Source organism: Vipera berus (genome assembly GCF_964194415.1).
Source record: "Vipera berus genome assembly, chromosome: 1".
Classification (NCBI taxonomy): Eukaryota; Metazoa; Chordata; class Lepidosauria; order Squamata; family Viperidae; genus Vipera; species Vipera berus.
Genome location: NC_138202.1, coordinates 153098313 through 153110700, shown reverse-complemented (window position 1 = coordinate 153110700; position 12388 = coordinate 153098313). Strand labels below are relative to the sequence as shown.

At 41.1% G+C, this 12388-nt stretch overlaps 1 protein-coding gene across 2 annotated transcripts in view; it reads left to right on the top strand.

Moving 5' to 3' along the window:
• Positions 1-12085, top strand: part of DPP4 (dipeptidyl peptidase 4) — an 89823-nt gene extending 77738 nt beyond the window's left edge. For both annotated transcript variants that reach the window (XM_081314536.1, XM_081314537.1), the window contains exons 24-26: positions 5796-5868; positions 6719-6792; positions 9735-12085. In XM_081314536.1, coding sequence (XP_081170662.1) covers positions 5796-5868; positions 6719-6792; positions 9735-9833 — 246 coding nt within the window. In that variant the 3' untranslated portion in view covers positions 9834-12085. The remainder of the gene's footprint in view (positions 1-5795; positions 5869-6718; positions 6793-9734) is intronic.
• The last annotated feature ends 303 nt before the right edge of the window (positions 12086-12388 follow it).

Sequence of the window (12388 nt, the reverse complement as noted above, 5' to 3'; positions counted from 1 at the left end):
AGCTGAAGCCACCAGCCTGAGGATGACGGATGAGATTTCGTTGAAACGTTGCTCTTACACCTTCAATTCTACGTGGGAAAAAACCCCAATGACCAAAGATCTACATATATATATATATATATATATATATATATATATATATATATATATATATATATATATATATATATATATATATATATATATATATATATATATATATATATATATATATATATATATATATGTATATATATATATATATGTATATATATATGTATATGTATATATATATGTATATGTATATATATATATATATGTATATATATATATGTATATATATGTATATATATATATATATATATATATATATATATATATATATATATGTGTGTGTGTGTGTGTGTGTGTGTGTGTGTGTGTCAAATGCTTGTTAACTATTTAGATTACCTTGCTAGGCCCCAAACATGGGGCAAATCTTTATTTCCTGTTTCAGCCTATCATGAAGGCCATCGAACAGGCAGTAGTCACACCAGTGACAGCTCATATATTTGTGTAAATTGCCTTAATTCCCTTAATTCTTTGTTAGCAATTTACACACACACACACACACACACACACACACACACACACACACATATATATATATATATATATATATATATATATATATATATATATATATATATATATATATATATATATATATATATATATATATATATATATATATATATATATATATATATATATATATATATATATAAAGGGGACGCGGTGGCTCAGTGGGTTAGGACGCTGAGCTTGTCGATCGGAAGGTCGGCAGTTTGGCGGGTCGAATCCCGAGTGCCGCGTAACAGAGTGAGCGCCTGTTACTCGCCCCAGCTTCTGCCAACCTAGCAGTTCGAAAGCACGTCAAAATGCAAGTAGAAAAATAGGGACCACTACGGTGGGAAGGTAACAGCGTTCCGTGCGCCTTTGGCGTCTAGTCATGCCGGCCACATGACCACAGAGACGTCCTCGGACAAGCGCTGGCTCTTCGGCTTTGAAACGGAGATGAGCACCGGCCCCTAGAGTCGGAAACGACTAGCACGCATGTGCGGGGGAACCTTTACCTTTACCTTTTTATATATATATATAAAGAAATAGTACTGCAAGCTAAAAAAAGGCAAAGAAAAGGACATTCAAAACGGGGTGCAACGCGCGACGAAATGCATATCGTGTAAAACTTGTAGCTTGTACTTGAAGGTCCTCCTTTACTGTAGTCGCCTATGGTTGTCTCTAAAAAGCAAAACAAAAAGCTTGGTGTGAAGATGAGAAAGAAAAGACATGATGGGTGAAGTGTTGAAAGTCATGCATAATGTAAAATAAAATAAAATTGAACAGTCTTTCCCCCCACCCTTCCCTTTAACAGGAGGAGAATCATGGCATGAAAGAACATGTGGGAAAAATTGGGACTAGCGAAAGAAAGAACTTGTTTACACATTCATAATTAATTGTTGGAACTCCCTGCCCTCCCTGTTATTTATTTATTTTTAAACGGCTTTCAAAGTCCTGAACAGAACTCATTCAAATGTGGGCAGCAGCTATTTCTCCCTGTCCTTTTTGTGACTTTCCTCCAAGCAGTTGAGTCAAAAGTCTTTGTGAGGTGCACTTGGCCTGATCCAGGGCTCGTCCATTGTTTTTATCAAGTTAGGAAATAAATTGTAACAGTCTCCAGGGAAAAATCTCTGGATTCACAGTTTGGCCCTTGACCCTTTCTCAAGTCTATGAGAGATTTAAACTTAGAAAGTTGTCTGGGTTTTCAGTAAAACACTCTCATTTAAGTCCAACTAGTTATGAAATCTTTATTCTACCCTACCCATCCGTGCTTTCTATGTTTGGGGTGGAAGGTTGCTTGCTGAATAACTTTGGGCTCTAATAAGTCACTTTGTAGAGTAGCAGATCCACAAAGCCCTTATGGAATTGGAAGTCTCTTCACTTTCTACAGATTGAAATGTTAGTGCTCTGGGTGCACTGTGTCACTCTGCAGCTTCACAGCACAGATGGCTCCAGAGGACTGTGTAATCTTCCTTTTTGCCAGGAGTCGACTTCTCTTGGCATGGCGTTCGTTGCTGGCAGTGTCCACGTTGAAACTGCCAGTACCCAAAAGTTAAAGGTTTCCAGTGTGTTACTCAGAGGATTAAATGGGAGAATTTGAAAGTTAGGGAGAGATGAAGATATGGAAGAGACTTATTGTGAATGCCCTGAAGGAAGAAATGTTTAATTCAGTTCATGTTATAAGTAGCAAGGAATGAAAATCTTCTTGGTTTAAGATATTATTTGGAGTAGATTTCTCCCCTTTCAGTGGCCCAAGTTTTCATCTCTTCAAAGAACTCCTCAGAATATCCTCACTTTTCAGAGATCCTGATATTTCTTTCCTTCCTTCCTTCCTTCCTTCCTTCCTTCCTTCCTTCCTTCCTTCCTTCCTTCCTTCCTTCCTTCCTTCCTTCCTTCCTTCCTTCCTTCCTTCCAAAGGCAGTCAGCTCTGAACAATCTACAGAATCAATGTAACAGTGCTAGAGGCTCATTATTTCGCTTTAATTGATACTCCTATGGTGCAAAAACCTTTCTAGCATAGATAATGGTATAGGCAGAAGCTCCTTTACAAAATTCTTTTTTTTATTATTTTTTTAATCCCATTTATATCCCGCCCTTCTCCGAAGACTCAGGGCGGCTTACAATCTAAGCACAAATCAAATGTGCTTAGCAATAGCCTTCATTCTATGTATATGCCTGCTTATTAGGGCTTTCGCCCCCCCCCAAGCGGCATTATTACAAAGTCAGCTTATTGTCCCCAACAATCTGGGTCCTCATTTTACCTACCTCGGAAGGATGGAAGGCTGAGTCAACCTTGAGCCTGGTGGGATGCGAACCTGCAATAATTGCAGGCAGCTGGTGTTACTTAAGGAGGCATTAGCCCACTGCTCCACCAAGGCTCTAAAATTCTGTCTTGTTTTCTCCAGGTTGGGGAGCACATTCCCTATGTTGCTATTAAAAGAATGGTCATGTACTTGATTGCCATTTCAAGAATTCCTCCTTATTTTCTTAAGGAAATAAAACCATGCTGGGTGGAAATTTATCTCTGTGAATATTAAGGCTGCAGGCAGGCTGTCCTGGAGCCCATGCATTTCATAGTGACATGTAGTACTGATCCACCATTTAAGATTGCTGCTTTTGTGAAACCCAGTTTACATCAGAACATACAGTGTCTGTCTTCACATGGCAAGTGATTTCTATTCAAAGGCCACTCATACCATTTGGGGTATCGGCATCACAAGTCACCAGCAACTATTAAATCTTTGGTGATGCAACACACTGGGTGTCTAATTCACCCAAGCACATATTGCAGTTCAGGGAGATTCCTCCCCTCAACAGCTGAACATGTGAACATTCAAAGGGATTCATTCACCATCTCACCAGAGATTGTGAGATGGTGCTAAAATCAGTCTGTCCATCACATCAGACTGAGGCTTTGCCTTTAAATATCCTCACTTGATATGGCAGCCATGAGGTGATGAAGGAGTGTGGAGCAGCCCCGGGTCAGAGCCTTTGTTCCGTTCAATTTTGCAGCAATGGCTGGCTTCCCAAGTTGTACGGTGGTCTTCAGCACCAGAACAAGTGTTGTAAAATAGAAGAAGGTGGAGGGCCAGGTGGCAGTAAATTCAGTAAGAATAATGCCGCGTGCATTGTGGACAGGTCACTCCACCAGCGTCTCTGGATTGCAAACTGGAAGAGATTTTAAGCCAGGGAGATGAGCCCTAAAATTGTAAATGTTCCCAAAAGGAAGATCAGGAGAAGGCCTGAAGGAAATCAGACTGACATGTACAAGGGGGTGGGGGATGTGAGGGCTGAATTGATGACTTGGGGGGTGGGTGGCAATGAAGGGTGATGCAGATAGTAGCTGTCATGTGCTGCCAGAAGACCATGCACTGGAGGGGAAGTGGTGGTGGGGGGACTGTTAAACTTGTGAAAGAGGTTGTTTTGCAGATCTCTCTGAATTTGATATGCTGTTGGCAAGTATTCGAAGCAGTCATAGATTTGGCAATCTTCTACTAGCAGATTTGAAATGTTCATTCCTCAAGAACTGCTGCATCATTAGGTTATGCAAAACAGGGTACAATTTTGTAAATATGCCATCTTGTACTGGTATGACATTTATTCTGTTATCCAAGAAATATGCCAAAGGGAGAGAGACCTTCAGATTTCAGCCAAATATTAACTTGTTTATTGAGTGCTGGTAAAATGTTGACTGCTGTTTGATCTTTTCACAAAGCGAGCACTCCCTTGCTGTGGCTTTGGTGTTAAAGAGGGGCAGAGGGCATTTTTTGCAGCTGGATTCATGAAAAGAGTGCAGGCAGACAGATTGCCTTGCCTGTAAAAATTCCCTGAAGCCTATTTCCTGAGTCCATTTCTTCCTCGTAAAGATTCATTCGATAAGAATTAGGCAAACGTGGCTTAATAAAGAGCAGTTGAGAATGGTGATTCCATTTTTGGCTGTTCTTATTTTTTTTTTGGCAATATTTCAAAACTGATCTTACATTCCCTAACTCCCACCCCAGCCCCGATGGGTCACAGTCAACAAATTGAACAATTGAAGGATGAAAAAAAATCAGGTCAGTTTCCCAGGAGAACGAAGAGCTATTAAAATATAGCATAGATTATCTCTTTCTTGATTGTCACTGGATTCCGTACAGAGCATCCATGCTGAGCACTGCAAGTCCCAAAGAGGAGCACCAGAGAAACACAGGGAAATGCAGTGTTCAACTTTGTGCAGTGTCATACTATAGTTTTACACATCTACTCGCTGCATGTCGGAAGCCGAGTTATCTTCCTGCTGAAAAGTGGCAAGTACGATTACCTTGAGGGCACTAATCACGAAAGGGGAACAACAGGCATAGAGTTATTTCTGTTTATTCCCCTAAGCTAGAAGCCTGTGCTGTCAACACAAAGTTGGCAAGTGGGCTGTGAGCTTTCACAAACACATGCATACACAGCTTTGCAGGGTTGAACACAATGGCTGCCTCCGATCTGTGGGCACGGTATATATGTGTGAGATAAATTTTTAAATTTACGGAACATTTTTATACAGATAGCTTGAATAGGTACTAAAACCCTAGCTGATCAGTAGCAAACATAACAGAGAGCTCTTTTTACCAAAGCTGTAATGAGCATCAGTGGGGAAGTAATTTCCCGAAGCTATGTTTTGGTTCATGCAATGTGTTACTTCCACTTATTTAGATTCATATTTTGCAATTTGTCTTCAGAGCATGAACAGCAGTAGCTTTTATACAGTTTTTTTAGTTATCCAAAAGTGTTGGGTACTTGTCCAGTCATTTTAGATAAATGAAGAAGTTATGTTTCTCCATTTAAAATCCGGGTGTAGTAATTAGAACATCAGCTTTGCAAGTTAAAAAGCTTATTTCTATAAACTTCTCTAAGTGAACCATTCCATTTCTGTTCTCAGAAAGTAAAATAAGATCCAGAAGTGACATTTTTCCATCATCAGAGTTCTGTCTTTGGACATATTTGTGATGATAGTTGAAGCTTTCAGCAGCACTTTAGAGGGAACAGCTGCATCTGTGTCTCCTGAAGTCAACTTAAGGGAATCTTCATGATAGGCACAGAAGGGTTTTCGCATTTGTTATATGAATACCATAGTCATATAGACATAACCTGTATTTTCCTTTTGAATTAAAATAGCAATCTGTTGTATTCATGTGTTTTTGAGTTACTCACACAGAGGGTTGTGTGGTTTATTTATGTTTGCGTTTTAGAACTCTACAGTTATGGCTAGAGCAGAAAACTTCCGAACAGTCGACTATCTACTGATCCATGGAACAGCAGATGGTAAGCAGAGTTGGACCTCATTGGTCATATAGAGAATGGGTCTACTACCGTGTTTCCCCAAAAATAAGACCAGGTCTTATTTTATTTTATTTTCGGACTGAAACACCTACCTGTTAGGTCTTATTTTCGGGGGGGCATGTGTTTATTTTGCAGCCGCCCGCCCACTCCTTCCCACCATCTGCTTGCCTGTGGCCACAATGGCTTATAAGGCTTCCCAGGGCAGATGCACTTCTCACCTGGACAGAGATATGACAGGAGACTGGAAGCTTCGTCTGCTTGCAAATGAGACGCTTTGAAACTGAGCGAGTCGCTCTTGGCTTGCCCGTAGCCGTGCTGGGATCACCTGCTTTCCCCCCCCCCCCATGCCTCTGCCTCCGCTTGCTGCCAGTGCTGTCACACAAGCCTCCACAAGCCTCCTGTGAGCCAGGTGGATGTGCAGCACATCCAGATCGCCTTAATCCCCTCCCCCTCTGACTCCGTGCTTGGACTTTCCTGTGCTGCATGAAGGGGCCGGAAGGCTAGGGCTGCTGCCAGACATCTTCAGCCCACACATGTTCACCATCTCTTTGTGCTGGCCATGCCCCATCCCCCAGGCTTATTTTTTGTGGTACGGCTTATATTAGGCCCACCCAAAAAAAATCAGGCTAGGGCTTATTTTCAGGGTGGGTCTTATTTTCAGGGAAACATAGTAGTGACAGAACAACCCCCCCAAAGGGAACCACCTTGAGGACTGCTTTGCTCACGTCTTGGAAATCTCTAGTAAAGCTCCGGGATGAGTTCTCCCTTCTTTCTTTCCATCTAAGCGATAGTCTGCTATTATTGTGACAGTTTGTCTGTTCTTGTTTCCTAGATAATGTTCATTTTCAGCAAGCAGCCCAGATTTCAAAAGCTCTGGTTGATGCACAGGTGGATTTCCAAGCAATGGTATGTGAAGAAATACATACATGTGTTTTACATTCTCAGTGAAGAGGTAAATGTAGATAGTCCTCAGTTTACTACTTTAATGGATCCTGCCCATTCTAAGTCATGACAGTCATAAAGCAAGAGATCCCGTGACAACCCTGATTTTATTACCTTTTCTGCAATGGACGTTAAGTGATTGACATAGTCATTAAGCCAGCCTTGCGGTCGTTAAGTGAACCCACTGTTTGTTATGAGGCATTTCTTTTCTGAAAACCAGAAATAACTGCCACTTTTGGGCAAAAACATCGTAAATTGCAGTCACATAATCGCAGGATGCTGCAAATAACCATAAACGTGGACCCAGTTGTCAAGCATTCAAAATGCAGTCATGTGACCACAGTTGACCATTGCAACTTTGAAACCAGGTAATAAGTGTGTGTGCGTGTGTGTGGGGGGTGTCTTTCTGACTTTGGTCGCTAAGCAACTGGTCATAAGTCAAGGACAATCTGTATAAGAGGAGGAGGTTTGTAAAAAGGGGATGTACACATTGCCGAAAGCAATGTTGCAGATATGAGATTGTAGAAAATAGAAGGCGTGTGCATTCCTTCCTTTAAAGTGAAGAAGTTGGCTTCATTTGCTGAAAAGCTCCAATTAGGTGTATTTAGGAAGGGAGAAGATACGATCCACTGAGTAGATCGCAAACGTTTTCCCCCCTCTTTTTTAAGCAGCACCGATTTATTTTCTTGCTACTGAGAGGTACTAAGGTAAAGGTGGGGAACTTGGGAATATACAATGGATACATTCACTAAATAGAAACTTGCCCATCCCCAGAATGGGTTCAATAGAGAGCATGGCCAATGCATAAAATATCCATTTACCAGAAAGTAAGGATGCTTGTAACTATCCCGGTAGAAATTGGGTGAGGGGAAGGTATTCTTCTAAATAACTACAGCCCTAGAAACTATAGCTACTTAATTTATTTTTCTTTAAAATGATCTTTCAAGAGAAACCAGGCAGAAGAGAGAGTTTGTTGAGCATTGTGGAATGTAGGGCACACTGGTGCTTGTGGGTGCTGCATGGTCTGCCAGCACACAAAGGGCTTGCTGATGAGAGCAACTAAACTGTTGCTATGGTTACGCAAACCCCATCTTCTCCCAAATGTTCTTACCTATCATTGAAAGTTGCAGATGTCAGGCGTCAAAGAAGGATACATAGTGATTCTGCTAAGCAGATTTCTTTATTGATCCATGCCTATAGGCGGAATCTTGCCAAACTAAAGCAGTCTGCTATATGTGCAAGCCTATGCTCAAAGAACTATTAGAGGAGGGGGGATGTCTTCACCCTCTTTCTCTCACCCAAAATATCTGAAATGAGTTGCCTGCTCCTCTGAAATCGAACCCCTCCCTCCTTGATGATATATATTTGGCCAGGCCTTCAATTAGAGATATATTTGGCCAGGCCTTCAATTAGATTCTGGCATAGTTGTGTTGATACTATCTACATCATAGCAGTATTACATAGATTATTGCCACAGGAGTGCTCTCGTTTCCTCTCCTGGCCCTAACTGGGAATTAAACACCAATCCTAAGTCCAGCATCCACAGCATACCAACTCTCAGCTTTTCTACAAAGAATGTGTATCATCTCCCCAAGTTCTTTCTGATCTAATCTAGGTTGGCCAGATCTGGGCTGCAAAAAAACCTGTAGCCAAGAAACACAGGGAATCTTCAGTAATTGGCTGCCATTGAGCAGATCTTAGCAAGCCTGTTCTTGCCTCAAAGGAGCCTTTTTGTACAGCCCTGCCTCTGTGCATAAGGAGTGTACGGACCTGTTGAAGAGGGCAGCCTTGCCCGCTTCGAGCTCCCCTCATCCCAATAGCAAAACTTCTAAGGTTAGGCTCAGTTCCCCAGCTCTAAATAGGGGTGATTAGTTGGAGCTTACTTTCGCTCTGGATGCTAAGCTTAGGGCAGGAATTACACTTGGAGGATTCGTATGGCCAAGGCCAAGAGAAAAGTGAAGGAGCTCTCTTCATAACTTATATAAGGCAAGAATGGACTTCCCGCACTGAGAAGCTTCCAGTCAGTTCTCAGGCAACAGTCTTACAATATGTAGTTATCTGGAAGCAAAGCCCCTCTAAACCCCTTCCCTTTCCAGTCTTTCCCTTCCGTCTTTTCCTGCTCCACCCTCAAGTATTGGTGCAGTGTATGCCTCCCAGCATACACAAAGGGACAGCACAGCAGGAGGCTGATGGTGCAGATCAGCAGAGGGGTTGGACAGCTCCGGGCGATAACTGCTCACTCAGGATAAGCCTAATGAGTTAAGCTGTTGACAGCCCCAGGCATGGTCAGCCTGGTGGGAAGCCAGGATCTACACCCATTGTCACCTGCACTGGCAGGAAGCCCAGGTTTGAACTGATTGGATGCCATCCACCTGGGCAGGTATAAATAGATGCCAGGCTTCCCTGTTTCCCCAGTTCGTTCTGTTCAGAATAAACTCATCTTTACCCCAGCTCTGTGTCCGTCTCTATGTGAAGCACGTGACTTTACAATTACGGTATCTTCTCTTCTCTTGCATAAAATTGTTGATCCAAGAGTCATCATCATGATTATCCTATGATAACCACCTGACTTCAGTGGCACTTTTCCTACGTGAAATTTACAAAATGTGAAACAATCCATAACTGAAGGGAATCCTGTTAATTTTCACTGCAAATTAAAGCTGGGATTGACCGTTTTTAGCCCTCAAACAAATCAACTTTCTTCAAATGTTTTCATTACATTCTGGTTTCAGTGGTATAAAAGTACTGTTTCTGTTGATCCAGCATGCTGGATGTACGTTTTATCATTTCAAGTAATCAGTGGTGTTATTTGCTCTAATGCAAAGCACAGGGAGTTCTGAATTCGTGTAGTGTTCCAGTTTTGTGATGGGCCATTGATCATTGATTTTTTTTTCTTCTTTTTTCAGTGGTATACAGATAAAGATCATGGAATTGGAGGACATGCCCACAGCCATATTTACCATCACATGAGTCATTTTATGAAACAGTGTTTTAAATTGCCATAATATTGGGAGTGCCTTATCTGTGTGAAGCTGTTCAACTTCTGAAGTCTTACGAGCACTTTTTCTAGTAAATTGTCCCATGTTTCATTGGATGACACAGTCAGTTTAATTTGTTTGGACACTTGAATGAAGAAAACATATATTTTTTTTCTTTCTGCAATTACCTGCAGGGATCCACTGAGCACAAACCAAAGAACTGCAGATCCCTATCGTTCCTGTAAGAGCTGCTCTAGTCTTTTTTTTTCTTCTTAAGGACTATTTTGCATAATAAGTGTTTTTTAAATGCAAGTTTCCTTGCAGTAAGCAACCATTGCCCTGGGTGCAGAAATCTTGATATATATATATATATATATACATATATAAATATATGGAACTTGTTCTTTTGAAAGAAGGCTTAATCCAGGTTCATCAGCTGCTCCTTACAAGCTAGGAAAAAATACTTGAATTTTAGGTGAAAATTTAGCATTTCAATAAGTATCAGTTTGTAGTTTTAGTTTTTAGTTTTTCTTTACCTGAACCTACGTGGCAGCTCTTTATAAATAGGTGGATTTCTACCAAAATAAACAGTAGCTGATACAGGGAAATCAATCTGTGATGGGAGAGCTTTGCAATCAAACTTCTTGCTTAAATGGAGAGGAAAGACCCTAACCCTAGAAGCTCCTAACTTCTTTAAAGTCAAGATGGCAGTTTTATTGGAATATGCCTCCAGATAGATGGAAAAGGAGAGGAGGGACAGGAACATTAAAATGTTTTTTTCTATCTGGAATATTTGGGAGAAAATTCCAGGAGACACTCTAGAACAGAGGTCCCCAACCTTTTGGGCACCAGGGACCAGTTCTGTGGAGAGAGGTTTTTCCGCAGACCGGAGGGGGCGTGGTGTTGTGTGCTGCCTGCATCTCGCGGATGAGGCTTTCCTTGTTTGTGCGGACTGGCTGCTGGCATGCCGCGGCCTGGTACTGGTCCACAGACCGGGGGTTGGGGACTCCTGCTCTAGAACCAGCAAGTCAGACTACTTCCAGAACTGCGGCAATTGATAATCACCTAACAATGAAAATACCAGCCACTTGAATTGTTCCCGTTGGGCATTTGGGAGGCAGGGTACCAGGGCCAGCTCACCAAGGGCTTTCATGAATCTGTCCAAATGAATGATGCCAGGTTTCAACCTTGAGAATGGCAGGATACTTGGAAAAAAGCAAAAGGTGTTTGGTTTGTGCATCTAGCGTTAAGCAAAGTGGAGGAGTGAGTGGCTACATCTGGGTGCCTCAGGGATTTTATTAAGCCTGTTGGCACCAGCAAGCAGCCAATTTTCTCCCTTCTGCTTTCTATATGCTTGCTATACCAGATGAACTCGTTTCCCATCTCCAGCATGTATCCAGTACAGTGGAAATTGCTTTTCCTGTATGATTAGCCCAAACATAGGCAGCATTTCTGGTGATACTGCCTGCAGTGGGTTCCAGATTGGGTGAGAGTGAATATCTAATCTGCCAAATGCACATTTCTAAACAATCGCTAGGGAGGGACCCGGGGTTTCCACAGAATTGGAAATGGAGAGTAAGGTTAAATGCTACAGGGTGAAAATTAGCACATGAATTGGAACCAGACTACCTACTTTCTGAGCCATTAGATATTTAGTCTCTGTATTAATCCTATCTCATTTGAATTAATATCAAATTTAAGACCCGTGGTACAGGTTTGGTTCTCTGTATGATATAATTATATGTACCCATCATACATAGGAATCATGAAGACAGCAATAATCTGGTTATGGTGAGTAATATAATTTGTGAGAATGGGATGCAAAACATGGTTTCAGAACTGTTCTATGCATGAGATTCATATTGGATGAATGTAATTTGTTAGCACAATCTTCTAAAAAGTTCAATATGGTCGAAAAGGATGGTTAAAATAGACCGCCTTGCAAACGTTATTTTAACTGTAATGCAATAAAACAATTTTCTACTACCAAGGACTAAAACGTGATGAAGTCTTTACTTGTTAGCCTCAGCTACAGATGTTGCAACAATTTAGAGTACAATCCATTGTTGGTCCTAAACTTTGGGAACTTCTCTGGCCCACACTTTTTACATTTTCATAATAGGCATCGTCATAGTGTTTCAGTTTAATTGATCATGATTTTTATGTTACTTTAATTTGCTTTTAATTATAATTTTTATTAATTATGCTTCCCTCTCTTTTTGAGAGTTGAAGATCATTTGGAGGGCATCCAGGTTGGGAAAAGCGGAATTAATAGGATTGTACTTTGAGTCTCTTTAATGAGTGGAAAATTTTAATTTAGTGAATATTAGCAGCTTTTCATAATTGCAACAGTTCATATTAGTATCATGTAACAAAATTTGTTGAGTATGTTATATTCAGTAAGTCAGTGTCAAATCTTACTTTTTCTGGCATGGTGAGTTGTCAGTGACATTAGGTGTGAATTCAAAGTAGACAAGGGAAGGGAGAGGAGAGCTGTGTGGAGAACAAAAATCATTTTGTGATACATGTCATAAAGATTTTAGATTCAGCAGGGAAAGAAAATGTATTCTGATTTCTTCAAA